At 30.5% G+C, this 27,768-nt stretch overlaps 2 protein-coding genes across 7 annotated transcripts; both read left to right on the top strand.

The window, feature by feature from the left end:
- Positions 1–9,273: 9,273 nt before the first annotated feature.
- On the top strand, positions 9,274–11,358 carry LOC137829146 (F-box/LRR-repeat protein At1g67190-like). 2 transcript variants are annotated; one of them, XM_068635942.1, is made up of 2 exons: positions 9,274–9,445; positions 9,637–11,358. In XM_068635942.1, exon 2 carries the CDS (start codon positions 9,893–9,895, stop codon positions 11,150–11,152), a length of 1,260 nt encoding a protein of 419 aa, XP_068492043.1. In that variant the 5' UTR covers positions 9,274–9,445; positions 9,637–9,892; the 3' UTR covers positions 11,153–11,358. The 2 variants fall into 2 exon arrangements, with proteins under 2 accessions (XP_068492043.1, XP_068492049.1); XM_068635948.1 differs by having other exon boundaries at positions 9,289–9,441.
- Positions 11,359–18,809: 7,451 nt separating this feature from the next.
- Positions 18,810–26,057, top strand: LOC137821373 (transcription factor TGA9-like). Of its 5 annotated transcripts, none has more exons than XM_068625957.1 (13): positions 18,810–19,194; positions 19,372–19,517; positions 19,648–19,736; positions 20,043–20,119; positions 20,385–20,615; positions 21,441–21,488; positions 21,637–21,696; positions 21,800–21,877; positions 21,971–22,016; positions 22,994–23,265; positions 23,567–23,788; positions 25,424–25,566; positions 25,777–26,057. In XM_068625957.1, the coding sequence occupies exons 2-13, from the start codon at positions 19,408–19,410 to the stop codon at positions 25,862–25,864; spliced, it is 1,464 nt and encodes a 487-aa protein (XP_068482058.1). In that variant the 5' UTR covers positions 18,810–19,194; positions 19,372–19,407; the 3' UTR covers positions 25,865–26,057. The 5 variants fall into 5 exon arrangements, 4 of the variants coding, with proteins under 4 accessions (XP_068482058.1, XP_068482049.1, XP_068482041.1 ...); XM_068625948.1 differs by having other exon boundaries at positions 19,366–19,517; XM_068625940.1 differs by having other exon boundaries at positions 18,826–19,194; positions 20,040–20,119.
- Positions 26,058–27,768: the final 1,711 nt, after the last annotated feature.

Raw genomic sequence — 27,768 nt, 5'->3', positions numbered from 1 at the left:
ATTAATTGGAAAATGTTTTTCTTTTTTATTTTTAAAACTAATATTCTATCATTTTGTGAAAAGCAGTTACCAATCTTAAATTTTGAATGTGGAGTAGTTTATAAAACGTTTTGTACGACGTGAAGCAATTTTTTCCCCATATCTTCATATCTCTTAAAAATCATATTGTTATTCCTTCTTATCATATTTGGTTTCTTATTTTTTCTTTGGAAAAAAAATATATGAATGAATGACAGTAGCGGTTTCTTCATCTATGACTCAATATGTGACGGTGACCTTCGTCAACAACATTTGGTGGACGACCATCTTCGAATGCCTCATATGGGCGATCTGGATGGAGATGTGAACGAGGAGAAAAACAACTTATTCTTCACTCCAATTACATTCTTCTTCATGGATCACCTATTCTTCTCATCACAAATGTGGCATTGAAGTAATTCGCCAATAGAATTTTGAGTCTATGATTTCTGACGCTATTTTTCTTGCGCGAGACAGGGAAGATGTTCGTTGCATTATGAAAAAATGACTATTATGGAGGATTGAGTCTTAGTAACTTGGATTTTCATTAGTAACATGTTTGTCCCTCCTTTCTCAACCAGACCTTTAAAGTTATTGCTTGGGGGCGGTGCTCACACTCTTTGCTTGACTGATTCGATCTTTATTCCTCTTTATCAAATTTATCATTCTTTTATTTCCTTTTATTGTTTTGTTCCATTAAATTGAGAATTATTAATAAATATAAAATATTGAATCATTTTTTCTTTATTGTTATAGTAATATTATGACTTTGGAAATGTTGATGATAAAAAAAAAATGTGGACACACAGGCGTATGATGTGTTTTCACTAACAATAATAATAATAGAGTATGTTAACTTAATTTAGGGCCAAATGTATACCAGAAAAGGTGGTGTGGCAAAAATTCTTGGGCAGTCGAATGATGTGGCAGAGTGGAGTGGTGTAGTTGCGGAAATTTCTTGCGTTTCAGTTCCTTTTAAAGTCAGGTCTCTACATGGTTTCCTACAAGCTTGAGAAAATGGATCGTGGAGTTGTATTAATTTATTGTTTTTTTGTTTTAGTTATTGCACCTTGTACTTGAGGTTCGACTTTTAAGGGATACTGCTTGAGGATTTTTGTTCTGGATATTGAGGTTTTGCTCTAGCGTTGAGGTTAGGATTTGAAGAGAACAATATAACAATTTGTATTTGGAAAAAATAAAAACCTTATGTAGCAGGTGATTGATAAATTTCATCGCTCAGAAATTTTATTCTCATTCAATTCAATGTATGTACAAGCAATAGAGGAAAACATTAAATAAAAATTAAAAAAACGGAAATTAACTATGGTAACGTTAGGTAACCGACAACCGGTAAAAAGAATTATAATAATTACAATACACTCCCCTCAAGCTGGATAATGGATACACATTATTTTAAGCTTGGAAATGATGGTTTTAAAATTAGCACGATGCAAAGGTTTGATGAAGATATTTGTTGGTTGATCACAAGATTGAATGTGAAGAAGATGAAAAGGTTGAGCATTAGCTTCTCTCAAACAACGTGACAGTTGATGTCAATATGCTTGGTTCTTTCATGGAAAGTAGGATTGAAAGCTATGTGGCCGACAACTTGATTGTCACAGTATAAATTTGTGGTAGCATTAGGCTTGATATGAAAATCATTAAGAAGATGGGTAAGCCACTAAACCTCACAAGTAGTAGTATTCAGCTTTAGAGGAAGAACGAGAGACGGTGGTTTGCTTTTTGGATTTCCAATAAATAAGAGAAGTGCCAAGAAATATACAAAGGCCAATCGTGGATCGCCTTGTCTTTGGATATGCAGCCCAATCAAAATCACTAAAGGCCTTCAAATGAATGTTATTGTCAGCAAAAAAAAAAAAAACCTTGTGCAAGGTTGGCTTTTATTACCAGAGAATATGTTGAGCAGCTTGATGGTGATGGATGGTTGGCTGTTGAACAAACTGACTAAGGAGATGTACCATAAATGTGATGTCAGGACGTGAGTTGGTTAAGTAGAGAAGCCACCCAATTAATCTGCGATAGGAATTGGCATTGTGAAGAAGAGGCTTGTCTTCAAAAAAAACTTTGGTATCACGAATAAAATGAGTAGAGGATGGCTTGCTAGCAAGCATTCCGCATTCGTTGAGAATGTTAAGGGCATACTTGCGTTGACATATACGTATGACTTCTTTTGTTCTAGCAATCTCCAATCCGAAGAAATACTTGAGTTGACCCGGATCTTTGATTCTGAAGTTGGAATGCAAGGAGTTTTTTATACTATTGATCTCATCCATGGAATTTCCAACAAGGATGATGTCATCTACATAAACAAGTAAAGCAGTGAAAGTGCATGCAGTCTTTTTAATGAATAAGGAATATTTTGAACTAGATTGTATAAATCCAACAAAAATAAGAAATGAAGATAATTTCGCAATCCATTGCCTACTTGCCTATTTCAACCCATACAAAGACTTGGTTAATTTGCAAACTTGGTTAGGTTTAGAGGTGATAAGTCTTGGAGGAGGAGTCATATAGAATTCTTCATCAAGATCTCCATGAAGAAAGGCATTATCCTCATCCAATTGATGTAGGTTCCAGTTATATGCATAGCAAGAGCAAGTAATAAACGGATAGTGGTCAGCTTAGCAACTCGAGAAAAAGTATCTAAAAAATCTTTCTCTATTCATAACTTCAATCCAACTAGAGTTTCTTATGGCTTCCTCGTAAGTGTGGGGTTCAACATATGAAGAAATAGCCAAAGTAAAATTTCAATATCATATGTCAAAACAGAAGATATAAGATATTTGATTTTGAAATTAGAATTAGAAACTTTGTGCAGATTTGCAACTTGATGGTGATAATTAGCAAGATAGGAATGAATTTTCTTTATTCTTCTAGATCATCTCAGATCACTCCCAAGGCCATCTTTAATAACAGTGTCAGAATTTCTGGTGTATTATCAGAATTTTGAATATGAACAATATTACTTGGATCATGAGCCACTGTACTTCTAAAACAACTATTAAGTTCAAGTAAGAAATTAGCATCATCATGAATCAAACTATCACTATTTTTTTATTGTGGTGATTGGAGAGACTGTAAGGAAACATGTTTTCATAAAAGATAACATTTATATTGATAAAGATTTCTCTACTTTTAACATCAAGCAACACATACCCTTTAATGCCAGATTTATATCCAATGAAAACACTTTTTTCTAGATCTTGGTTTTAGCTTACTGCGATTGTTTTCCAAAGTAGAGGCAAAACATAAGTAACCAAAGGTTTTAAGATTTAAATATGTAGGTGGTTAGTAGTACAACATCTCATAAGGAGACTTACCTTTCAAAACATTTGAAGGAAGTTTATTTATTAAATGAATAGCATGGCTAGCAGCATAAGACCAGTAGATTTTTGACAAACTTGATTGAAAAAGAAGGATGCATGTGACATTCATAATGGTGTTTTCTTTTGGCTACAACATTTTGTTGGGGAGTTTCAACACAAGTTCTTTTATGCAAAATACCATATTTCTCATACAATTCATTACAATCAAATTCTTTTCCATTATAAGCTCTAAAAGTTTTGATGTTTCGATTAAACTGGTTTTTAACAAGAATAATAAAATTATGTAACAAGTTTCTAGTTTTTCCTTTAGTTTTCATAAGAAAGATCCAAGAGTGTCTAGAAAAATCATCAACAATAGTAAGAAAGTATTTATGACCGTGAACATAGCTAACATTAATAGGTCCCTACATATCTATATATATATGAGATCAAAGGTATTTAAAGAAACAATACCACTTATTTGAAAAGGCATTTTATGTTGTTCAGCAATGTGACATATATCACATAGCTTATTAGAACTGGAATTAACATAAGGAAAACTTTTGCAAACTTGTTCAACAATATGTTTGTAAGGGTGGCCTAATCTAAAATGCCATAGGTCAATATCATATCCTTTAGAATTAAGAACATTACAATTCATCAAATATTTTCCTTCATGTATGTTAACAGGATCATGAAGACTATAAACCTTCATGCATATCAACTTGACCAATCATCTTGAATGTAGTATTGTCCTGTATCTGACAACTCTTATGAGAAAATACTAGTGTGAAATTAGAATCACTAATCAACTTAGGCACAAAAATCAATTTAAACACAAAATTTGGTATGTACAAAACATTATAAATGGTAAGATTATTATAAAATTGTATTGTTCCAGCATATTCAGCAGTGATAGATGAATTGTCAGGCAATTTTATGAAAACAGGTTTAATTCTAAAAAAAATTATAAATTGATTTTTATCGTAAGTAACATGATCAGTGGCATCTCTATCGAGAATCCATTTAGAGTTTGTGTTTACTTGGTTTGGTATGATGTATGGCAGAGTCATCTTCGTTGACACTATGTATTTGGTTTACACTGTGGTTTGGTGATTCTTGCAGCAATTTTAAAAGTAAAAGGGGGATTATTTTGTCTTATATCTTGATCATTGTTGTTTCTATGAATTTGACTATCATCACTTCTTAGAATGATATTGCAAGATTGGTCATTGCTTTTCTCCCTTTCAAAATTCTCATTTCTTTGCTTGTACCAAGGAGGATACCCATGCTTGGCATAACATTCATCAATTGTGTGATTCAGTCTGTGACAATATGAGCATTGTTTCCCTTGAGTATAACTTCTACCTCCATCTCTTCCTCCTTTCAGATTGTTATTTCTCCCTTGCGGTTTCCAACTCCCTTGATCTTGCAATTTCCAATTATTCTGTTTATCAATGTCATTCCGATTTTGTTGTTTCTCAGCAAAATTAATCACAACTCTATTATCCAAATTTCCAATTCCGTTAAACTGGCATTCCTGCTGAAACAAAAACGCAAACACACGACTAATGTTGCGAATGGGGTTTCATCATCAAGACTTGGGTTTTCACAGAGCATTGTAAACTTCATTAAGCCCTTTCAGAAAACATAAAGCATACTCTAAATCTCTATAATTGTGAGAGATTCTTGACATATCACATTACAGGTACCACCACATGTGCATCTTGGTATAGGTCTCAAATATTTCAATTCTTCCCAAAGAATTTTTAGATCAGTATAAAATTGGGTAACATTTATCTCACCTTGTTTGATGGAGTGAATTTCTTGGAGTAAATTGGAGATGCGAAAATGGTTGCCTCATGAAAAACGTTCCTTCAAGTCATCCCATAGATTCTTTGCAATGTCTATGTAAACCATGCTTTCGGCAATTTGTGTAGATAAGGTGCGATTGATCTAAGACAAGACCATCTCATTACACCTTTCCCATGCTTCAAACAAAGGATCATGATGTTCTGACATGTCAATACGGCCGTCAATGGATTTCAATTTGTTCTTTGACAACATATTCCAGGGTTCTCACCGGGATGAAGATAATAAGAACTAGAGGGATCTCCAGAAGGATCCTTAAAAACATTGACTTCAGAAACCTTGGGCTCGGGATCATTGTTCTTGACAGACGAGGAAGCCAAGAAAAGCAAGAACGAACAAGAACACACTAAAAAGAAACAGGAGGATTAACGAAGACGAACACAACGAAAACAGAGCAGGTTCTTCAACCCGCTCTTGATACCATAAAGAGAACAATATTACAGTTTGTATTTAGAAAATATGAAAACCTTACGTAGCAGATGATTGATAATCTTCATCGCTCAAAGTTTTTATTCTCATTCAATGTATATGTACAAGCAACAGAGAAAGACGTTATATAAAAAAACCAAAAACTAACTATGATAATGTTAGGTAACCGACAACTGCTAAAAAGAATTAAAATAAGTACATTAGAGTTTGCGAGAGGTGAAATCTGACGATGATTGTGTGAGAACGAGGGTAATCTGTGAAGGGTTAGGTTTTTTGGTCGATGTCTTAATTTTTGCTTCATTTAACAACTTGCGTGGTTGTCTTATATATAATTAATATAATTATTTATTCTGCAAGTTGATTATGGGCACCATCTTGGGAAAGCTTCACACCGGAAGATCGCAAGGACAAGTCAACATGAATGGTACCCTTTAATTTCAAGCACTACACATTTGATACATAATGTCACACCAAAGGGTTGCTTCTATCCAATTTATCTCATCAATATGTTAAAGAACTCGAGAAAGAATTTCCTGTTGGAAAACTTGTAACTAATGAAATCTTCTAGCAGAAAAGATAAAAATAGTACAATCTGGACTTTTAACCACAAACTCGTTTCTTATATAAGAACGGTTTCTTCTAAATCAGAAGTTGTGTCCTTTGCTTTATGCAACTACAATAGTCAGCAAAAAGTTTTTTAAGATTTCTCATTATTGAAACAAAAACATGTAAAGTTTTCTTAATAATGACATACCACTTTAGTTTACTAGTCCTTGTGACCCTTATTTGTTTCTGCTTCAGAATTTAGAGTACAATTATATAGTAAATTCCACTTAGTTTCACATATCATTTGATTCAGAAATATGAATCTTTCTTTGCCCATTAGTCCACTCTAATGTGTTACACTCATGTTTGAAAAAAATCTTTATATGTGAGAAAAATCAGTATTTCTCTCTCAATTCCTTTTGTGTGACACAGACTTTGTTATGTTAAAAAATTTACTTGTCAGACATTGAGCATAAACTGTATCACAGTCTTTGACACTATGAGGCAATGTCAATTGCATACACCTTATAGTCTTAACTAAATGTTTCCCTTAGGGTTTACTCTCATGCGATTGACTGATTCTTTATGCACCTCCATCACTTCTTCAGCCACCTTCATAAATTTAAAAGTTTCCAAAATTATCCTTAGTAAAAAATAAAAAATAAAAAATAAAATAATGTTTAACACTATAGATTACGTAATCCAAAAATAAAAAATTATAGTTTCCAGATTACGTAATCTAGAAGTCACAAATTACAATTTTCATATTACATAATTCGGACCCTATTTAACAAAACACAATACCATATTACATAATTCAGAACTTATTTAAGAAAATAAATCTACTAAATTATGTAATATGAAAGTCAAAAAATTAAAAACTAACAATACCGAATTACATAATCCAGAAGTGGTAATTTTTTACTTCCAAATTATGTAATTCAATAGATTTATTTTCTTAAATAAGTTTCCAATTACACACGGTATTGTGAGTTTTTAAATAGGTTTCAGATTATGTAGTCTAAAATTTGTAACTTTTGACTTCTAGATTACGTAATCTGTAATCCATGATGGAAGGTGGAGGAAGAATTAGTCTCTCATTCACCACCGAAATCTCGTCAGTCTTTTAGACTCTGTTTGGATTGAGGAGGGGATTTGTGAGGAGGGGAGAGAGTGAATTTGTGGGGATTAGAGAGGATGTGTGAGGATATGTGAGGTTGTTTGGATTGAGGGATGATAGAGTGGATTTGTGAGGATGGTCTATTGTAAATTTACAAATTTATCCTTGTTATTAAAAAATATTTGAATAATAAATTATAATTTTTTTTAGGTTTGAATTAATTAAATATTTTTAATATATAATATTCATAATTATGTATATTTTTTAATAAAAATTAAAAAATATAATGAAAATACTTTTGTGTTAAATTGAAATAAATTTATTAAATATATTAAAATTTGTGAAAATAATATTTATTATTATATTCATTTGTTACTCTATATATTATATATATATATATTGTTGATATATATTATAATTTTTATTTTTATTATTTTTATTATTTACAATTATATGTTGTTATTAATAGTATAATTAAATATTTTTAAAATTATAAATAATAAATAAATTTATATAATATTTAATTTTATATATTGTACTAAAATGAATGCAAAAGGATATTTTGGTAAAAATACAATAATTTACATCAATCCCCCAAATCTCTTCATGTTGTGAAGAGTGAAAAAAATCATCCACCCTCTCCCCCATCCTCTCCCCCACTCTCAAAACTATGGAAACAAACACAAAAAACACCTCCTCCCTCCTCCCACTTGGAAGCAAACACACCCTTAGACTACTTCCAAGATAACAGTCTTCGATTTCTTACATAGAAATATGTGCCTAATGAAAACGTCTCCAGTCACTTGTATGGTAAATTCATATGGTATAAACTTTCACTTCTACTCTTTTATTTTTCTGTCCTTTGTTTTACTTCATAGATTTTATTCATTCCTAAATATTATTTTTTAAATGTTTTTTTGTAAAATAAAAAAATAATACTGCAATAAAAGATAGGGCATTAATTGAAGTTAATTTTTTTTTATAAATTGATAAATAAAGTAGAAGTAGTTGAAGTAGGTTTATATTTTTTAAACATTATAAATAAGAACACAAAGAGAGAATAACACTATTTTTTAAAAGCCAGATACTCAAATTCTTTATACTGATGGGAACTTATTAAAAATTGTAAAGATTAATGAGTATCACAAAAATAAAATTATTCTCTTAGTTTTAAATTATTAATAAAATTGAATCAATAAAAAAATTATGTAACTAGCAGTTCTTCAAATCATAAAAAGAGAGAAAGACAAAAAAAAATCATAATTGTGTCATATGATGTCATATTGAACACTAACGGGGTATCATGCATTAGGGGTACGTACGTTGAAATCAAACAATAAATATATATTACAATAATTTATTGAAAAAAATTAAAGTTAAAGTGAAAAATCTATTAAATATAATAAAATAATTAATAATAATTTTTTTAGTCTCACAGACACGGACACTCATACGACATAGACATGAACATAAAAATACGTATAATTTTTAAAATATAGACAAAGATATAATATATATTATATAATTATGAATTATATAAATTAACAATAAAAAAATTACATACTTAAGTATGTTTCAGATTTTTTTTATCAGAAAAATATTTTTCATAATTAATTTAAAATAATTTGTTTTTTATTTTTATAATATAATAAAAATTTATACAATAAATTTGAGTTTTTAAAAAATTATTAATTTTTAAAAAAAATTATGTTAGAATCATACTAAAATTTTCAGAAATTTAATAAATATTTTAAATTAAATATTTCACCAATACATTAGAATCAAATACATATGTTTAACATATCAAACACCATTAATTAAACAATAAAAAGGTAGAAGAAAACATTAAAAAGTTGTATTGTAATTATGTAGACATAAATAAATATATAGTAATAATGAGTAATATTTTAAATAATAAATAGAAATAAAATTTTGGGGTTTATAAGTACTGTAGACATTAATACAAATTTTCAGAATTGTATTACGTGTAACTGAAAGGCGTAGTAAAATCATGGGAAATCCTAATCAAACTCAAAGATACCACTCTGAGATTTCACGACTCGTTCTGTGCGGTTCGATGGCTAACCCAATAGCAATCAACGATAATCCTCTTTCGTAATTCCTTATTTTGTAGGTAAACAACCATTTTACACTTTTCTGTTCTTTTCCAATCAATTATTGTTATTACTACTATTGTTCTTGATCATTATGCTTTATTTAATTTAAATTCTGATCCTTAATTCAATTCCCCGAATCCCATTTTACCTGATTGATTAAATCTTTATTACTTCCCCTAATTTCGTGATTGTTTGCAAACTGATCTAGCGAGAAGAGAAGAGAAATTGATGAGAGATGTTGGGCATTTTGCATCTGATGAAATGCATTCTAGATTCTGGATTGATTTCTGAGGTTTCTTCCAAAATTGCTATTGAATTGAATTGAAGGATTTTTGAACAAGTTTTGTTTTGGTTTTGGTTTCTTCTTTGGGTGTTGGTTGGTTGTTGTCAACACAAACACAAGACAAAGGCTGTTGGATAGATATAGCGTTGTGGAGGGTTTGCAAGTTGGGAATTGAAGCGTCATGGACCAGCTTCCTGTTGAAGTGATTGGAAACATTCTGTCTCACTTGAGGGCTGCACGAGATGTGGTGATAGCCTCTGCAACATGCAGGAAATGGCGACTAGCGTGCTGCAAGCACCTTCATACCCTCTCTTTCAGCTCCAAAGATTGGCCTATTTATCGAGATTTGACGACTACTCGCCTCGAGATTTTGATCACACAAACCATTTTACAGACCTCAGGGTTGCAGGCTCTCTCCATTTTGATGGAAGATGTGGATGAATTCTTGGCTTCAACGGTTACTGCATGGCTCTTGTACACCAGGGAAACTTTGAGGCAATTGCATTATAATGTCAAGACTATGCCTAATGTTAACATTCTTGAAATATGTGGCAGACACAAGCTGGAAATACTAGATCTAGCTCATAATTCCATTGTGGGGGTTGAGCCTAATTATCAGCGGTTCCCTTGTTTGAAGTCTCTTTCCCTGAGTCATGTCAGTATATCTGCATTGGATCTGAATCTTTTGGTATATGCGTGTCCAAAGATTGAAGCTTTGGAGCTTGTCAATCCTGAGATTGCAATGTCTGAGTCACAGGTGACTGTTGAATTGAGTAGTTCAACGCTGAAGAGTGTGTATGTAGAAGCAATTAGTTTGGACAAGTTTATATTGGAGGCTGATGGACTTGAGACCTTGCACTTGAAAGATTGCGCACTTGAGTTTTTTGAACTTATTGGCAAAGGGAACTTGAAGCATTTTAAGATTGATGATGTTAGTGTTATACATCTTGATATTGGCGAGACAGTTGAGGATCTTGAGACTGTGGATATCAGCAACTTTACAATTATATGGCCAAAGTTTTACCAGATGATTTCAAGATCGTCGAATTTAAAGAGGCTTCGGCTTTGGGATGTGATGTTTGATGACGAGGAAGAGGTTGTGGATTTGGAAACAATTGCAACTTGCTTTCCTTATCTGAGCCATTTATCTCTAAGCTATGATGTGAGAGATGGAGTTCTTCACTACGGTTTACAAGGCTCTTCCTATCTTGAGAATGTTGTTGTCCTGGAGCTTGGTTGGACTGTGATCAATGATCTTTTCTCCCATTGGGTTGAGGGGCTGCTTAAGCGATGTCCCAATCTCAAGAAGTTGGTCATTCATGGAATTGTTTCTGAGGCAAAGTCTCACGAAGAATGCCAGATGTTAGCCAGTTTCACTACATCCATGGTTGAGATGATGAGGAGATACATACATGTAGATCCACATTTTAAGTATGAATAGGATTTTTGTTAAATACCTTCCCATAGCTCATGCTTGCTATTAAGTTTGATTGTTTTGGCACATTTGCAGGTAACTCTTTGAATTCAAAAAGTTAAAAGTTGTGCACTTAAGGATTCACACACACACACATATAACATGTATGTCTGTGCTGCAATTAGGAACATGTTTGACGTATTTATAGTGGCTATGCTCTCGTTCTTCCATTTTTTTTTTCTGATGGTTTTATGCCCTCATTTTCTGCAAATCCTCAGGTAGCAATTAGTGACTATAATCATTCATACCTTGCAAATACTGAGTGGAGAGATACAGAACTGTTTACAAATATGGCAACTACTTAACTAGATGATGAATTGGTGTCAAATAGTGCTGAAGTGGTGATAATGTGAAACTATAAAATATTGTTTCAGTACGCTACTCTTTTACTGTGTAGAGATGTAAAACATATGTTTTTATGTAGATTGTCAGAGTAAGAAGCGATATTCCTTTTCAAATACTGGCTGGATTAAAATATCAGAAAGTTTACAGCATAACCGAAGTATCAACTTAAATCCACAGGTCATTTAGCTTCAGAAGAACAGCTTTTGGAGGTTGTAATGTCCTTAATACTGGGATGTTTTCAGTAAGCTTTTTCTTTTTCACAAAACACTAACATGGCTGAAGAATTACATAGAATTGGACCTAGTCTTGCTTTCCTTCTTAGTTTATAGGTTCATGTTATCACCACTTCAGCACTGAAACATATAACACTTTCACTTTCACCCTCACTTCAGCACAGAAACATATAATGATATAACACTTCTCCCATTGAGTCTGTCAAGGATTACATACCACACTTTCGCCGATTTTGATATATTAAAAAAGTTTTTAATGTATTTTAAAATATTAAAATAATTGTATTTTGAAACTACTCTATTAAGACAACATTAAGAATTCAGCAGAAAATCTAAATTTTTGTTCGTCTTAGGCCTTTGGTCCAATCTACTGCAATCATACCTCTGTATGTACGCTTCTTTGGCAAATTCTTTCTGTACCATATCAACGATTTCAATGAAATGACAAAAATATTTTTGTAAAAGGTGATTGTGGATAAAAATAACTTCTGGAACTCCTTTTCTGGAATATATTTTCAGATTTAGATTTTTGGAACACATTTCTAGATTTTGTGGTCTGATTTTTTGTTTTCAAAATGTTTTTTTTTTTTTTTTTTTTGCATTTTGGATTTACTAAATGAGATTTTGATTTTCAAAGTGTATTTTGTGAATTCCAGATTTTTAAATCTAAAATAGAGAATAATTTTGAAAAGTAATAAAATGCAAATTCAAATTAGTATGATGCAGGAATAATTTGCCTCTTGGAAATTAGGCCTTGTAACATTCCCCACAAATACTCAAATTTCAAGGCCTTATAACAACCTCCTTGTCACAATCCTTCCTGATTCAGAAAACTCACATAATTTTATACTTAATTTTACAAACACACCCTTCTCAGAAACTAATTTCCTAGAAGGTATATGTTTTTGGGAAATTTGTAGATGTCCTTTAAATTAATTTTCAAAAATATATTAAATACATTCCATAAACTAATTTTTAGGAATTTATACATGTCGTAGAAATATATTTTCAGGGTACATTTATACATTTTTTAAATTATGAAGTTTTTGGAAAATATTTAACACTTCTAATACCAAGAGTGTTAAACTTTTTTTGCCGGCACTCAACCTTGACAGACTCAATGTGGGGAAGAAGAGTGAAAGTGAAAGGCCATGTTATTCGTACCTTTTTTTCCCCTTCCCACTCCTTAGTATTTTTTTTCTTTTGAAATTTCCAATTTTGCCCTTTCAATCTAACCTAACTGAATTACATTTTTATGGGTTAAATTAAACTATTAAATTGTATTAATTCTTGTATTACATCCAATTAGAATTAACTTGCACAATCAATTTATAAATTTCAAATTGGATCAATTCACATAATAAATATATAACTCAATTATCAATTATCTAATAATTTAATTATAAAAAATATAATTTTATATCATGTGAATATTATTGATGAGTTTGTAATAAGTAGTGTTTTCATTATTTTAGGACAAAGACTCTTCATAAATATTTGTTCTTGGAGATTACCTCTGGTACATTAATCAATGATTAAGATATTGATAACCTAACTAAGAACAAAAATAATAAATAATAAATGGTATCTACCTAACAACCCTTATGCCTAAGCTTTCTATTATTGGATAAAAGCAATCTAGTTTCATCTTCAATTTCACAGGGTCAAACTATTTGGGATCACAACAAAGTAAATGAAACTTAGAAAAATAAAAGCCTTTATTTTGTATTGCAATAATACTTTTAAATTTAATCATTTTATGAATAAAACTTAATTACAAAATAATAAATGTTTTTGATATTAATAATTTCTATTTTTTAAATTTAATTTAATATCTTTTTGAAACAATTAAAAATATAATACATTTTATTTCTTTTAATAAAAGAGTTATGAAATTTTATATTTTACATTTATAATTAAATATTAGAAGAAAAATAAATGTATAATTGACAAAAAATAATTAATATTGTTTTGAACTTTGAAAATAAATTACAATTATATAGGAACTATTTTTTAAAAAATCAAATAATTAAAGGAAATGGAAAAATTATAACTAAATATAAATAAAGACTTACAATTTTAAGTCCATACAAAATGAACTTGTTTTAGATTTTGGTTACTGTAATTTGTTTTCTTTATTTTTAGTATTTTTAAAATTTTAAAATAATTGTTTTCGGAGTCCCTCTATTGCATGACATTCATTATCTGTTTATGCGTTGGACAAAAAGTTAAGAAACGATCTTAAATAATATCTATCAATATTAGTAAGTAAAACTCATAAATTTTTAAAACAAGTAAAATATATGTTATATATTCTAAAATAAATATTAGAGACTAAATTAGTGATTTCAAAATTTCGAAATACGAAAAATAAAGAAAAATATTTTACAGAAATTAAAATTAAAATTTCTAATTTTATAAGGAGTAAAAATAATTATTTCAAATTTTATAGAGATGTTTTTTTGATAGGATAAAAATCAAAACTTACTTATTTTAAATAGAATAAAAACATATTCAAGTTTAAAAATAAATTAAAGATATAAGACTTTTAAAATTAAGGAAATAAATTATATGTCTGTTTATTGATATGGTGTGTAAAACTTTTAATTGAAATTAAAATTTAAGCAGTAAAATAAAAAAGAATACACATAAAAAAAAATTAATGAAAGAAAACGTACGTTCTTATTTGAAAGAAATCTTAAATATTTTTATTTGATAACAAAGACTTAAAATTATAATATAGGGATTAATGTTTCTTCTATTTAAATTAAACATGAACTTAATTTATTCAGTTTTAAATTTAAATATATTTGTATTCTTTACAAAATAGAAAAATATTTATTTTTGTCCCTAAAAGTTTTCATTCTTTTTCTTCCTAGTCAAATTTGTAATTATTATTTTTAATCTTTATAAAATATAATTCTTTAGGCTTCAATTTTAGTAAAATATTTTTTTTCTCCAAAAAAAATTATTATTATTATCTAATTTTAATTTTAATAAATAATATTTAATTTACAAATCTTTAACACTTTTTTTAAATTGCACTTATGATATTTAAATAGTAAACTGGCCTCTTTAAACACACAAGTAATATAAGTATTTAATAATGTTATAAATTAATAAATTTTCAATTTTAAAATGACAACATCAAACAAAAGATTTTAAAAAATCAAAAGCAAATGGTTCATGTACTTGGAATTTAAACCTTATTTCAATAAAACTAATGTTTTTTTTTTCTTTATAATTATTAACACTACAATAAAATAATTAATTGAAAACTAATTTTAATAACAAAAAATAATTTGTTACTGCATTAACTAAATTAAATATATTTTAGAAACTAAAAAAATTGTATGTAAAGCAGTTTCTATTATAATAAAATTTTATAAATTTATAAATTAATAAAATTTATAAATTATGTTTTATATTGGTATCTAATTAACTACAAACTATTTTATATTATAAAATTGGTAGCTAAAGTTTTAGTAGCTAATTAGATGTTAATTTAAAAATTATTTATTAATAATAGAAACTATTTTAGATATCAATAATTTGTTTAGTTTCTAAAACATTATCTAATTTAGTCAATATAGTAACTAATTATTTTTTGTCTCTAAAATTAGTTTTTACACTACGAAACAAAATCATTGCATAAAGACTAATTTTAGAGACCAAAATAATTAGTTACTATATTGATTAAATTAAAGATCACTTTATAAACTAAAAAAATTATTGATATCTAACTTAGTTTTTATTATTATTAATAAAAAATTATAAAATAGTTTTTAAAATGATATCTAACCATTAACTACCAATGTTTTAACTACTAACTTCTTATATTCTAGTTTAAAAGACTATTTTAGAATGTAAGATATTAGTAGTTAAAACCTTCTAGTTAATTTAGATACCAATTTAAAAATCATATTCTAATTTTCTATTAATAATATAAACAATTTCAGATACCAACAATTTTTTAGTCTATAAAATATAATGAGTAATTTTGTTGTTTTTAAATTTGATTGGTATGTATTGTTATTTAGTAATTTTTGTATAGTATCCTAGTAATAATAACTGATAGATGTTTTGTTCATTTAAAGAAGATATAAATTATTGGAAAAATTGGGGGGTCATTTCAAGATTCTGATTGTCTTCTCGATGGGTCCATCTCATGACTGCTAATTCCCACACACTCCATCTCTATTTGCTCTTCCAAAGGCTCACACACACTGCTCAATGTCAATATCAATGCAAATAGTCACTCTACCAAAGCCAGAAGCAAAAAAGAGAAAGTTATCAGCAAAAGAAACACCAATGTATGTTCCTTTACTTACTTGCTTAGACCACAAGTAATAAATGACTTAGCATAATAATATATAGCACACCACAATCAACAAATGAATAATTAACTCTTCTAGAATCAACACCAGTTACCTCTCTCAAAGAATTACGGCTCAAGCTAATAAATGCTCCATTTATGGAACAATCAAACATTTGCATGTGATCAACATTGGTGGTTGGTTGTAAGGTATATTGGGAACAAAGGTACATACATACTTAAAAATATAAATTGACCTAATCTTTCATAGAGTTTGTGTTAGAGAATTTGTATTTTCAGCCAAATCACCACCTTTATAATGACCAATCATGAGGGAATAATTGGTGAGAAGCTATAAAAGGTGTTATTAGATGAGCACAAAGATATATATTTAATATTTGATTTCACCACTTTAGAGGGTTCATCGGGTAATTTGCATAGATGTCTCCCTCATCCTTCTTTTTCTGTCTCATCTTAATCAGCACACACATTTTCATAGCATTTTTTCAATGCAAAGTTCTGTGCAGTGAATCAAACAGAAGTTATGACAGATGTGATTTTCAATAGGGTTATCATCATCATATATTTATTTGTGAATACTGCTGAAACTGATGAAATATGATGCTTAAGATAGTGTTTGAGAGACAGAAGAAAAACACATATTGCAGATTATAGATATATAAGTATGGATTTATGAGAGTAATGAAGACAGAAAATGAAAATAAGTTGGAACTGATTTCATGATTGTACTGTGTACCATATTGGTTTGCAGACATGTATGTGTATGAGTGGAAAAGAATCTTAAGATGGCATAGTTTTAGGTGGTGACAGGGAATGGATGTTGACCTATGAACGAAGGGGAAAATACCAAACAAATCCATCTCAGAGGTGGGATTAAATAGAGAAAGTGGGTGTGGTTGTGGAATATTATTCTAATGGTTTTGGTTGAAATGGCATGAGCACAAGTTTAGGGTGTGATGTGTAAAAAGAAGTGACTTTGTTATGGCTCTTGGTTGTTGCAAAAAAGAAGTGAAATTGGTTATAAAAGGGTGAAGAAAATGAGCTTTAGTTTTAGATCTTTCTCTTTTGCCATCTTTAACAAGAAAAGGAAAAGGGAAAAAAAGAAAGAAAAACTTGTCTCATCTTGGTGTAGTAGAACTCATATGTTGTGTTCCTCCATAAATGAATGCATGACTTTATCTGATGAAGTACATGAGGGCCTGTGGAAGCCCCCACCACAGAACCAATAAGATAACACAGTCGGTTAGAGAAGACAGAGAGAGAGTGGAGTAGGACTCACTCTTCCTGCACAACTTATTTCTTTCATAACAAATCAAATGAAAAAAAAATATTTGTCTGGTTTTGAAAAATGATTTCATATTAAATTTATTAGTAATTATTTTAGTCATTTTAGCATTATATTTATTATGTGAATCATTATCTTGAAAATGTAAAATAAAGATGAAAAGGTGAAAGAAGAGAAGGTGAGAGATGAGAGAAGAGACATATCCATCTAATTATGCAGCCAAGAACATAAAAAAATCATTTATTTTCTTCTGGGTTGGGCTAGCAGAATTAAAAATTAGGATAGATAATTATTATTATTTTTTTTCATGAAAGAGTTGTTATTTTAACATTTGAAATTTCAATACGAAAAAACAATTACTCAATTATTTAGATTGTCGATTGATTTGCAAGAGGTCAACATACCTTCAAGTTATAACTATTAAATATATGAGAATAAGAAATTAAAAGATGGGAAGAAAGTAAACTCTTTGCATATAATTTATGTACAATACAAGACTTAGTTGAAATTTAAAAAAACAAATTTAAGGATAGAAATGACAACTTTACTAATGCTTTAATTGATTCACTTTATTGTATTTTTTTTCGGTCACATTAATTATGTTTATTTTAATTTTTTTATTCAAGTTTACTTATTTTTTCTTTATCCAAACAACGTGACTTTACACTTTTTTTATTTGATTTGCTTTATATCATACCTTTAAATGGTGAAGTTCAATAACTTTACACATCGTCTACATATATAATTAGTTGTTGTTTATATAAAAAAAAAAGTATTTTAAAGATGTTCTAATTCTTGTACAAAATATATAAAAAAACACACACATATATATAACATATATATGACATCACATATATAATATTATATATTTTTCATGATAAATTTAGAATAATTCATTCCTTCACCCTAACAAAAAATAACCTCTTTTTTTTATAATTTTCCGTTTCTTTTTCATATCAAATAATTTTCTTCCACTCATTTCTATCATTCTTGTATTTTCATTCAGACCAAATACCAAAGATAGTTATCTAATTTTTCTTTTAGAACTAAAAGCATGAATAAAAAGGAAGAAAAAGTTATTCCAATAAAAGTGATTTTGAATTTAGATCTTGCATATGCAATGTAGTAAATGCATGTTTGGTACAAGGGTACATTCGATCAAAATGGTTCATTTAAAAGTAAAACAACACATACATATTCCTTATATTTTTATCAATATCTAAAAGGAATAGATTGAAAATGTTTTGAAAACGCATTAGAAATACTAAGCAAAATGGTTTCTTTAAAAACAATATCCTTGTGTTATTTTTCAATCAAAATAAGAGTTTTACTTCCTTAATTTACTCAAATTTTTAATAATTTGTTTTACACCTGAAAGTGAAACATGAATTTGATTAAAGAATACAATTCTAACTTTTATGACCTATTTTATGAGACTTTGAAACTCCACAAGCTTAGAGAGACTGACACAACTCACAAGGTTGGTGAATTGCTTGGACAAAGTTTTGTGGTACCACACTACCACATGATGAGTTACTGAATCGAAGTATTTACAACTAGGGACAGTGATAAAGCAAGCCAAACACACTTATCAATCAGGTTTCTTCCTAGAGAAGGAGAAAAGAAAGACAGAGACACCCCATGAAAGATAAAATGTTGCAAGGATGAGCATACATGAGAAAAAGACTGGACCCTCTTCTTCTGGCAACTTATATATTTTACTTTGACAACAAAGCTTTGATCTTTCTTTACTGTGTGAACTTCTCCATATAGTATTCTTTTTGTCCATTGAATTCCAAACAAAGCAGAGGTAATTTAAAGTCATAAGACTACCTGGTTTTCATACACACAATTCTCTATATTTGTGTATAATATATATATTATATGGACACATGCACACAATTTTTATATTCATCGGCTTTGGCTACCAAGTTTTGTTCTTGTGAATTGAGTTTATTTCTACTGAATGAGAGCCTTTCAGTTTCAGCTTCAGAGAAGGTGAGAATGGTCTAAGTAGCTTTGCATGGCGGGCCAAAGAGTTGGAGAAACGGGTCTGTCTGAGTCAGGACCTTCAAGTCACCATGTCCCTTATGGAGTTCTTCATGGGATTAATACCTCAGCATCAGGGCTAATGTATTCATTAGATTATTTCTCCATCTCAGCACCATGTCCCTTGGAAGATTTTCTCAGACATATGGTGTTTCTTCATTTTTATATATATGCCTTGTTTTAATTTCTATTTCTTTTACCCTTTGTTTTTTAGGAATCAAGGGTCTGCTTTTGATTTTGGAGAGCTGGAAGAGGCTTTTGCTCTGTCAGGAATTAAGATAAGAAGTGATGAAGCCAAATCATGTATGTTTCATTGTTTTTCTTTCCATGGTTCTCCTTTTGATGGTCATGGATGTGAGCATAGAGAGGAAAGAAGTGGGAGGAGGAAGGAGGTTTGAATATGTATAAAGAGCTGAGTGGGGGGGTACCATTTCCCATACCAAAATGATAATAAACTTGGATGGCATAATCTTTGAAACTTGCATGATGTTCTGACTCCATGACCATTGAAAAGGAGGATTAGGTTCCTCCACCTTTTCATATGATTGATGCTCATAAAGCCTTTATTTTTGGTGATCCTCTGAGATTTTTCTTTTGTGATTGTAGCAGCTTTATTCACAGGCAGGCCTTCAGCCACACTGGAAATGTTCCCTTCATGGCCAATGAGATTCCAGCAAACCCCAAGAGTACTACTCTCTCTCACTTCTCCATCTTTGACCAATCCATATCCAGAGATGTTTACAACTAACACAAATTCAACAATATCCCAACCTTTTCATTTTTTTTAAAAAATTTGAGTAGGATATGGCTCAATTCAAATCTTCATTTTCAAAAGTCTAAATAATCTTTCACAATTTGGTTAATTAAGTACTAGCCAATGAAACAAAGAAATGGATTACTATATTGTTGGTCTTGAACATTTGAATCAAAATTTATGGTGGATTTACACAGGGAGGTTCAAAGTCAGGAGGGGAAAGCACTGATTCAGGATCAGGAGTGAACACTCTTTCAAGCAAAACTGAGCTCCAATTTGAAACAGAATCTCCCATAAGCATAAAAGCATCTTCTTCAGATCATCAACAGGCTTTTGATCAGCTTCAACAACAACAGGAGACAGCAGCTGATGCCTCAAGAGCAGGCACATCACAGACTCAATCAGCAGCCAAATCACCACAAGAAAAGGTTCTTAAAATAACTATTGTTGCCACTGTTAATCTCTCAGTTTCTCTCTTTCGATGTCCCCAAAACACTGGAAAAGTTGACCTCTTTAAAGGCAATTATTATTACTGTGTTGGTTGGTCTTTCTCTTTCCCTCTTTGTGCACATCTTCTCAGCACAGATCCCAACAGCCCTCAGAAAATCAAAGAGACACAGAGTTTCTCTGATTCCTGAACGATTTTCTGATGAATGTCTGACATGAAAGTGAGAGAGAGAGAGAGGGAAAGATGAACGTGACAAACAAAAAAACAAATTGAGAATCTTTTCAGTACTTATCAATCAATGTTTCTCTTTTTAACAGTGACCCACTCCCACTTCACTAGTCCTCCTTTTAAAAAACTTGTGCTTTCTCCCAATTTAATTGTAGTGTTAGAAATCTAAATCAAAACCACACTATACACCAACACAATGGCAGATAAAGATGCTTTTTTCTACCCTTATCATATTGATAGCACACCACCACAAGAGAAATTGCCTAATAAAGGGCCTTTTCATTCAGAAATGCCTCCCAAACATTCTGTGAGCAAATCACATTCATTTATTTTATCTTTGCGTTCATGTTTTAAAGCATGGCATCTCTTTCAGCTTTGCTTTAGCCAACCTCAAAGCTAGGATGAATTTGAGTAACGTTGACCAATTTTCTTCATTTTCCTTCCTGACTTATTTAGTTGCTTTTGCTAGAAATCTACAATTTTTCTGGTTTTTAAGTCCCTTTAAGTTCATCTTTCTATATATTTCTCACCTTTCAAATCCCTTAATTCTTTTTCTTTTGGGGTTCTTTTTATTCAGAGGAAAGGAGCTGCTGGTTCCACATCAGAGAAGCCACTTGATGCAAAGGTTTTGAATATGACACAATCACACACACATCTATATATAATATTAATATATATTTATATATATATATATTATATTCCAAGGTTGGTTATTTTTTTGGATTTTTCACATGGGATTTGTGTCAAGATTTTCATTTTTGCTTTGGATTCAGACACTGAGACGTTTAGCTCAAAACAGAGAAGCTGCAAGGAAAAGCCGTCTCAGGAAAAAGGTGTGTCCCATCAATTGATAAAAATAGAAAAAATATCGTATATTATAGTAAAAAAAATATAACCTCAGACACATTGCGTAAATGTGCTGTTCTATTGCAATAGGCTTATGTGCAGCAACTAGAGTCAAGTAGATTAAAGCTCACACATCTTGAACAAGACCTTCAAAGGGCTCGCTCTCAGGTTCTTCTTTTCTCTCTCATTACACTCACAATATTGCATAATTTTTTTAATTATTTATTGACTTCTTCTGATGATTATTATTTGTGTTATTAGGGAGTGTTTATGGGTTGTGGTGGTGCTGGTGGAAGTATAAGTTCTGGTGAGTTTTGTTCCTTTTGTTTGTTTCTTAAATGTAATTTCATTTTCTAAGATCAAAGATAGAAGTGGGTTTTACGTCATAATTTTCTGGTGCATTATGGAAAAACTGGTATAATGAGTACCTCAAAGATTTTGTTGGTCTGATCTTTTGAACAGCTTTTACAGTTTGGAAAGAAGAACATGAAACAAAGAATTAAGAGACTCAGTAGGGAGCAATTGCTGTTATTTACACGTAACTTCATTTTTAGTCCCTTGAAGCCAAAATCAAAAGTCAAATTTTGATTTTGAAATGGACTTTCAAAATCTAGAATCAGGTGGACAAGTCTCAGAGTTTGACCAAAATCTGTGGCCTAATTCGCGTTTGAATTCTCATTATAAAATTATAAAATAAAAACAGTGGATCATTATTCTAAAAAGGTCTTACGTGCTAACATATTAAAAACTGTGTGATCCTTTCTTTCTAAACATGCAGATAAAGCTTATTTTAACTTTTCAGCGAATTATTGATCCATGATAACTGCTTTTTCCACTTTTAGTAAAAGAGCATGATCTTCAGACAAAAAAAAAGTTCTGAACATACAATGATAATACCTCCTTAGATAATGCAAGGATGATGATTAATCCATTTATATATTTTCTTTTATTCAGAAGATGAATCTGCTATGTCTGTTTCATTACAAACCATATTTGCACCACTCACGAGACAACCTACATTTTAATACAAAAGTATAATCATTTCTTACATTTCATATATAAAATCAGTATCATATGAAAAATAATTTGTTATAAGTACTTAGTCAGTTATTACCAGTTTCTAACTTTTAACAAGACTATACTCCATACCAAAAAGAGTAGCAACATATATATATATATATATATATATATATATATATATATATATATATATATATATATATATATAGCAGCTATATATTATTGATGTAAGAAAATGGAGCTTTACAAATTGAGGTCTTGTAGGAGCTGCAATGTTTGACATGGAGTATGCAAGATGGTTAGAAGATGACCACCGGCACATGGCGGAGCTCCGGACCGGACTGCAGGCGCCGCTCTCAGACGGCGAGCTAAGAGTGATTGTGGATGGATATCTGTCTCATTATGATGAGGTTTTCAGGCTGAAGGGGGTGGCTGCTAAAACAGATGTGTTTCATCTTATCAATGGCATGTGGACTTCACCAGCTGAGAGATGCTTCCTCTGGATAGGTGGTTTTAGACCATCAGAACTCATCACAGTATGTATTATTATCTATGCACTTTTTTTCCCCTTAACATCATCTTTCTCAATCAATGTTATGATAAATTTAGTTATATATATATATATATATCAGTTAATACATCTGTTCATTTTTTGAACATGAACACAGTTGAGAGAGTTCATTAATAATAATAATAATGATGTAGTATAAGAACTGTTTCTCATACAAGTTTTGTTTTTCTTAACAAAATAACCCTATTTTCTTTTTTACGTATAATTTAGTTTATGTGATTAAAAAAAGAATAAATGAATGAAGTTATGTGTGTTATTTTGGTCAGATGTTGATGCAACAGTTGGAGCCCCTAGCTGAGCAGCAATTCATGGGCATATGTGGGCTCCGCCATTCTTCATTGCAAGCAGAAGAGGCTCTCACTCAAGGTCTTGAACAGCTTCAGCAGTCTCTCGTCGACACCATCGCCGGTGGCTCCCTCGCCGACGGCGTGCAACAGATGGTGGCGGCCATGGCCAAGCTTGCCAACCTTGAAGGATTTGTTGGCCAGGTAAAGCAGTATTATATATATACATATATATATATATAGAAAGATTATATGAGTAAATCACTATAATGAGTTATCTTATTGATTAATTGATAGTGTTCTTTTCTGAAAAAAAAAAATCTAGTAAATAGTATACAAAAAAGGGGAGGGGGTAACTTTTTAAGCAAAGATGTCATATTATTGAATTGATTGATCGATCACATTATCTTATATATAGCTAGGGCTATATTTTTCTTATGTCTTAGTGTTAAAGTAATGCTTTAATTTTTATGCACTCAATTTGGTGGGGAGGTTGACGTAAAGCTTCAGGTGACATCTGTGTCAAAGTTATTTGTATGCAAAAAATTTCCATTTGACTGTGTGTGTGTGAGAGAGAGAGAGAGTGACTTGTTCGTACACTCATGTCAAAGTTAAATTTGAATTCATAGGTGACTTGTTCATCCCTGGATTTCTAGCTTTCAAACAGCAACTGGTTTAAGAAAAACTTGGCGTGTTTGAAATTATTGGAAGGTTCATTGTTTTGTTGTTGTTGCAGATGAGTTGAAACATTTCTAAGGATCACATCTCATTAATCCATGACACGTTTCAGATAATAATGATGTCTATATGAAGTGGTTTTAGCAGTAGTTGATGAAATGTTACTGTCTAATTCATTGTGTTTCTTTTGCTCATTCATTATTCATCCTCTCTTTGCATGTTTTGCGCCGCAATGCTTCCTCGTCATATATAAAAGAAAACTTGAGCATGTATCTTAGGTCACACCCTCTTCTCACTTCAACTTGATTTAACATGCCAGTAATTTACTCCTTTTTACCTTTTCTTATACTTGTAAAATATGCAGAAAGTCAAAGAATCAAAAGCTTGAAATATACCCTTTATTTTATGAGTAATAATTGTCAAATTATAATTATAGACACTACCAAGTTCTTTGATAAGCATCATGGAAAGGTAGACTCTATTGTCTCAAGCTACAATGAATCCTATTTACAACTTATTTCAATATGATTAAATAACTTAATAATTTCCCATAAATAATTGGTTTGACTTAGAACACCCACTCCATGTTAATTAGACACGTATTTATCAATACAAAATGGTTTTCGGTATTTTAGTTTATAACTTGATCATTTTGCTACTAATATTTAATTAAGGTGCATCCATGTTCACAAAATGTTTGATTTGATGTAGTTTTTTCATCTCAAGATGTTTCAATCAGAAGTTGGTTATGGACAGTGACGGGTTGATGTTTATACATAAACCCTAGGTAGACTTATAATCATGAGTATTTTAAAAAGCAAATTGACAAGTGATTCCTAATTGATTAGATTAAATTCCAGTGTCATAAAACAAAATGAGAATACACTATTTTATAGGTGTATTAATTAGAATAAGTCTAATTAGTTCATGGATAAGACAAGCTCATACATACCCTTTGAAAACAAAGTGGTGTTGTCCAGTTTTAGCTAGGGCCCATCTCATGGGGTAGTTGGGGTTTGATTATACTATAAAAATGATCAAATATATAATTGATTAATTAATGAATTGATTTACCACCACACTTAATTTTTTTCTGACTTGATATTGTTTCAATTCTCACCCAATTATTTAATAAAAAATTGGTGTTTATATGAATTGAAGGCTGATAATTTGAGACAACAAACCCTTCACCAGTTATGTCGATTACTGACAGTTCGACAAGCAGCAAGATGTTTTGTTGTGATTGGAGAGTATTATGGCCGTCTAAGAGCCCTAAGTTCTCTTTGGGCATCAAGACCACGAGAGTAAGATTTACACACTCTGTTGATTTCTCTTGCTTTCAAGTTTCAACACTATATATATATATATATATATATATAGAGAGAGAGAGAGAGAGAGAGAGAGAGAGAGAGAGAGAACTATGGAACTGTATATGCAGCATTGATAATATAGGTTAAATCATTTCAAAAAAGAAGTGAAAAAAAGTGACAGACCCTTGTGATTTGGTTGAACAGGAGCTTGATGAGTGATGATAACTCATGCCAAACAACAACGGAATTGCAAATGGTTCAACCTTCTCAGAATCAGTTCTCGAATTTCTGAAACATGATGTAATTGAAACCTGACAAATGGATTTCTTTGAGCTGCTTTAGAAGGAAAGGAAAGGGTGTCAGCATCAAGAAGAATTAATTAATATATATATTTTTTCTGTTCAATCTTCTGCTCCTGTGCCTCTGTGTTTTGATGTAAATGGAATTCGAGTTTTAAGTGAATGATGAGGAGGCTTTCTACTTTAGCTGGAAGAGTACAAAAGTTTAATCATAAAAGTACATGACACAAATTTGCATAAAATTGATGCTATTGTAGCTAGCTAGTTGCTACTTTTAATTTTCTTTTTCACACACACACACCATATTTTAAATTAATTAATGACTTTAGAACTTAGAAATATAAGGTGGCACAAGTTGGTGGAAGAAGTTGCATTTATAAGTGGTTTTGGTTGCAAGTGGAGAATAATCCTATATATATATATATATAATATTTAATGCAGAGGAGACAAATTATGAAAGAAGAGGTTGTTTATATTTATATAAGAATTAAGAATCTGGTTTTGCATAGGGTTGTGTCTCTTCGTTTATTTGAAGTGGTTTTGTTACTACAACACAAAATACAAATAGGAATTATATCTTAATTTATTTGAAAAGAAAATCAACTTGGAATTACGCGTTTGTCTTTAACAAGTAATATATGTTCTAAAATAGAGCTGCTTAAGTTTTTCAATTTTCGTATAATATAATAATGATCTCACCGACACAACAGTGAGGAACATATTTTTTTATTCGTTAAAATAACTGGCTCATAAAAAATAGTTTTATAAAGAATATTATTATATATCTTGTGATGTTTATATATATGAGTTTTTTTTTTATGACAGGAGAGTACGAGAATGTTTAATAAAGTTACTCTCTTAAATCATACTCAAAGTATTTTAATTATATATAATTTAAGTTTTATATGTAACACATGTGAGATTTTTAAACTAAACTTCTTATATCCAACACTATTTTACTAGGTATATAAATAATATAGGAGGTAAAGATTTTCAATAAATTTAAAATTGACTTTGATAGACGTAAAATGGAAATAATTTTTTGTGTTGTATTATGTAAGAGTAAGATTATGAGTTTCATAAAATAAAAAAAATGTTATAATTGAAATCAATGTTACAGTCTATGATAACATTGGTGTCTTCCCATGCAGCTTGAGTTGAATCTATAAATTAAAATCTGAGCTTTTTTTTATCAGCAATAAAAAATCAATAAATGAGAACCATTTCAGGGGTGGTCCAACCCTTTTACAAACACACATACAATTTAACTCCTAACTCGACACCCAAAACCGCCGGTCAAAAGACCAACCAAACCTAGTGCTAACTAGCTTTACCGAATCAGCCGTATACAGGCCAAAGGATCCAGAACCCAACAGGGATAGGAAAAATAAACTTCGCGGGACTTTGCAGCAATCCAAGACCACACCTTTACTTGTGCTGAGGCAAAAACTTCTAACGCATTTGCCACTCCTCCATTAAAGACGACCGAGTTCCTATGCTTCCAAATTTCACTCACAATTCCAACCCAAATTGCTCCCCAAACATCATTAACCGAAACAGATGCCTGACTCAACCTGAATTGAATAAAATTTTGCATTGGATCCTGGCTCCATGGTTTAGAACTTTGCTTGGTTGAAGAGAGACAAATCCATTAGTTTACAAATAAGGTTCCTTATTTTATTTTATTTTTATTTTTTTGTCAGATTAAATAAATTAAAACTTATTTGGAAGTGATACGTGAAAAACCGAATGAATTTTTGATGTAGGTAAAAGTAGTTTGTAAACATTTGACCCCATGCGTTGAATAATAGGGAAATGACCAAAAAATATTTGAGTCCTAACTTTTGATTCTTCTTCACTACCACAAATATTTCTAGAACGTTACGTTGTAACTTTA

The sequence above is a fragment of the Phaseolus vulgaris genome, chromosome 11, assembly GCF_000499845.2.
Source record: "Phaseolus vulgaris cultivar G19833 chromosome 11, P. vulgaris v2.0, whole genome shotgun sequence".
In the NCBI taxonomy this organism is placed as follows: domain Eukaryota; kingdom Viridiplantae; phylum Streptophyta; class Magnoliopsida; order Fabales; family Fabaceae; genus Phaseolus; species Phaseolus vulgaris.
Note: the sequence above shows the minus strand (reverse complement) of the source record. Positions and strands in the feature narration are given on the sequence as shown.

Bases quoted from the DNA above. Each gene is read 5' to 3' on its own strand.
- LOC137829146 (XM_068635942.1), top strand. From the start codon at position 9,893: ATGGACCAGCTTCCTGTTGAAGTGATTGGAAACATTCTGTCTCACTTG.
- LOC137821373 (XM_068625940.1), top strand. From the start codon at position 19,408: ATGGCGGGCCAAAGAGTTGGAGAAACGGGTCTGTCTGAGTCAGGACCT. The intron at 23,266-23,566 runs GTATGTATTATT...TATTTTGGTCAG, and splicing joins GACCATCAGAACTCATCACA to ATGTTGATGCAACAGTTGGA. The intron at 25,567-25,776 runs GTAAGATTTACA...TTGGTTGAACAG, and splicing joins TGGGCATCAAGACCACGAGA to GAGCTTGATGAGTGATGATA.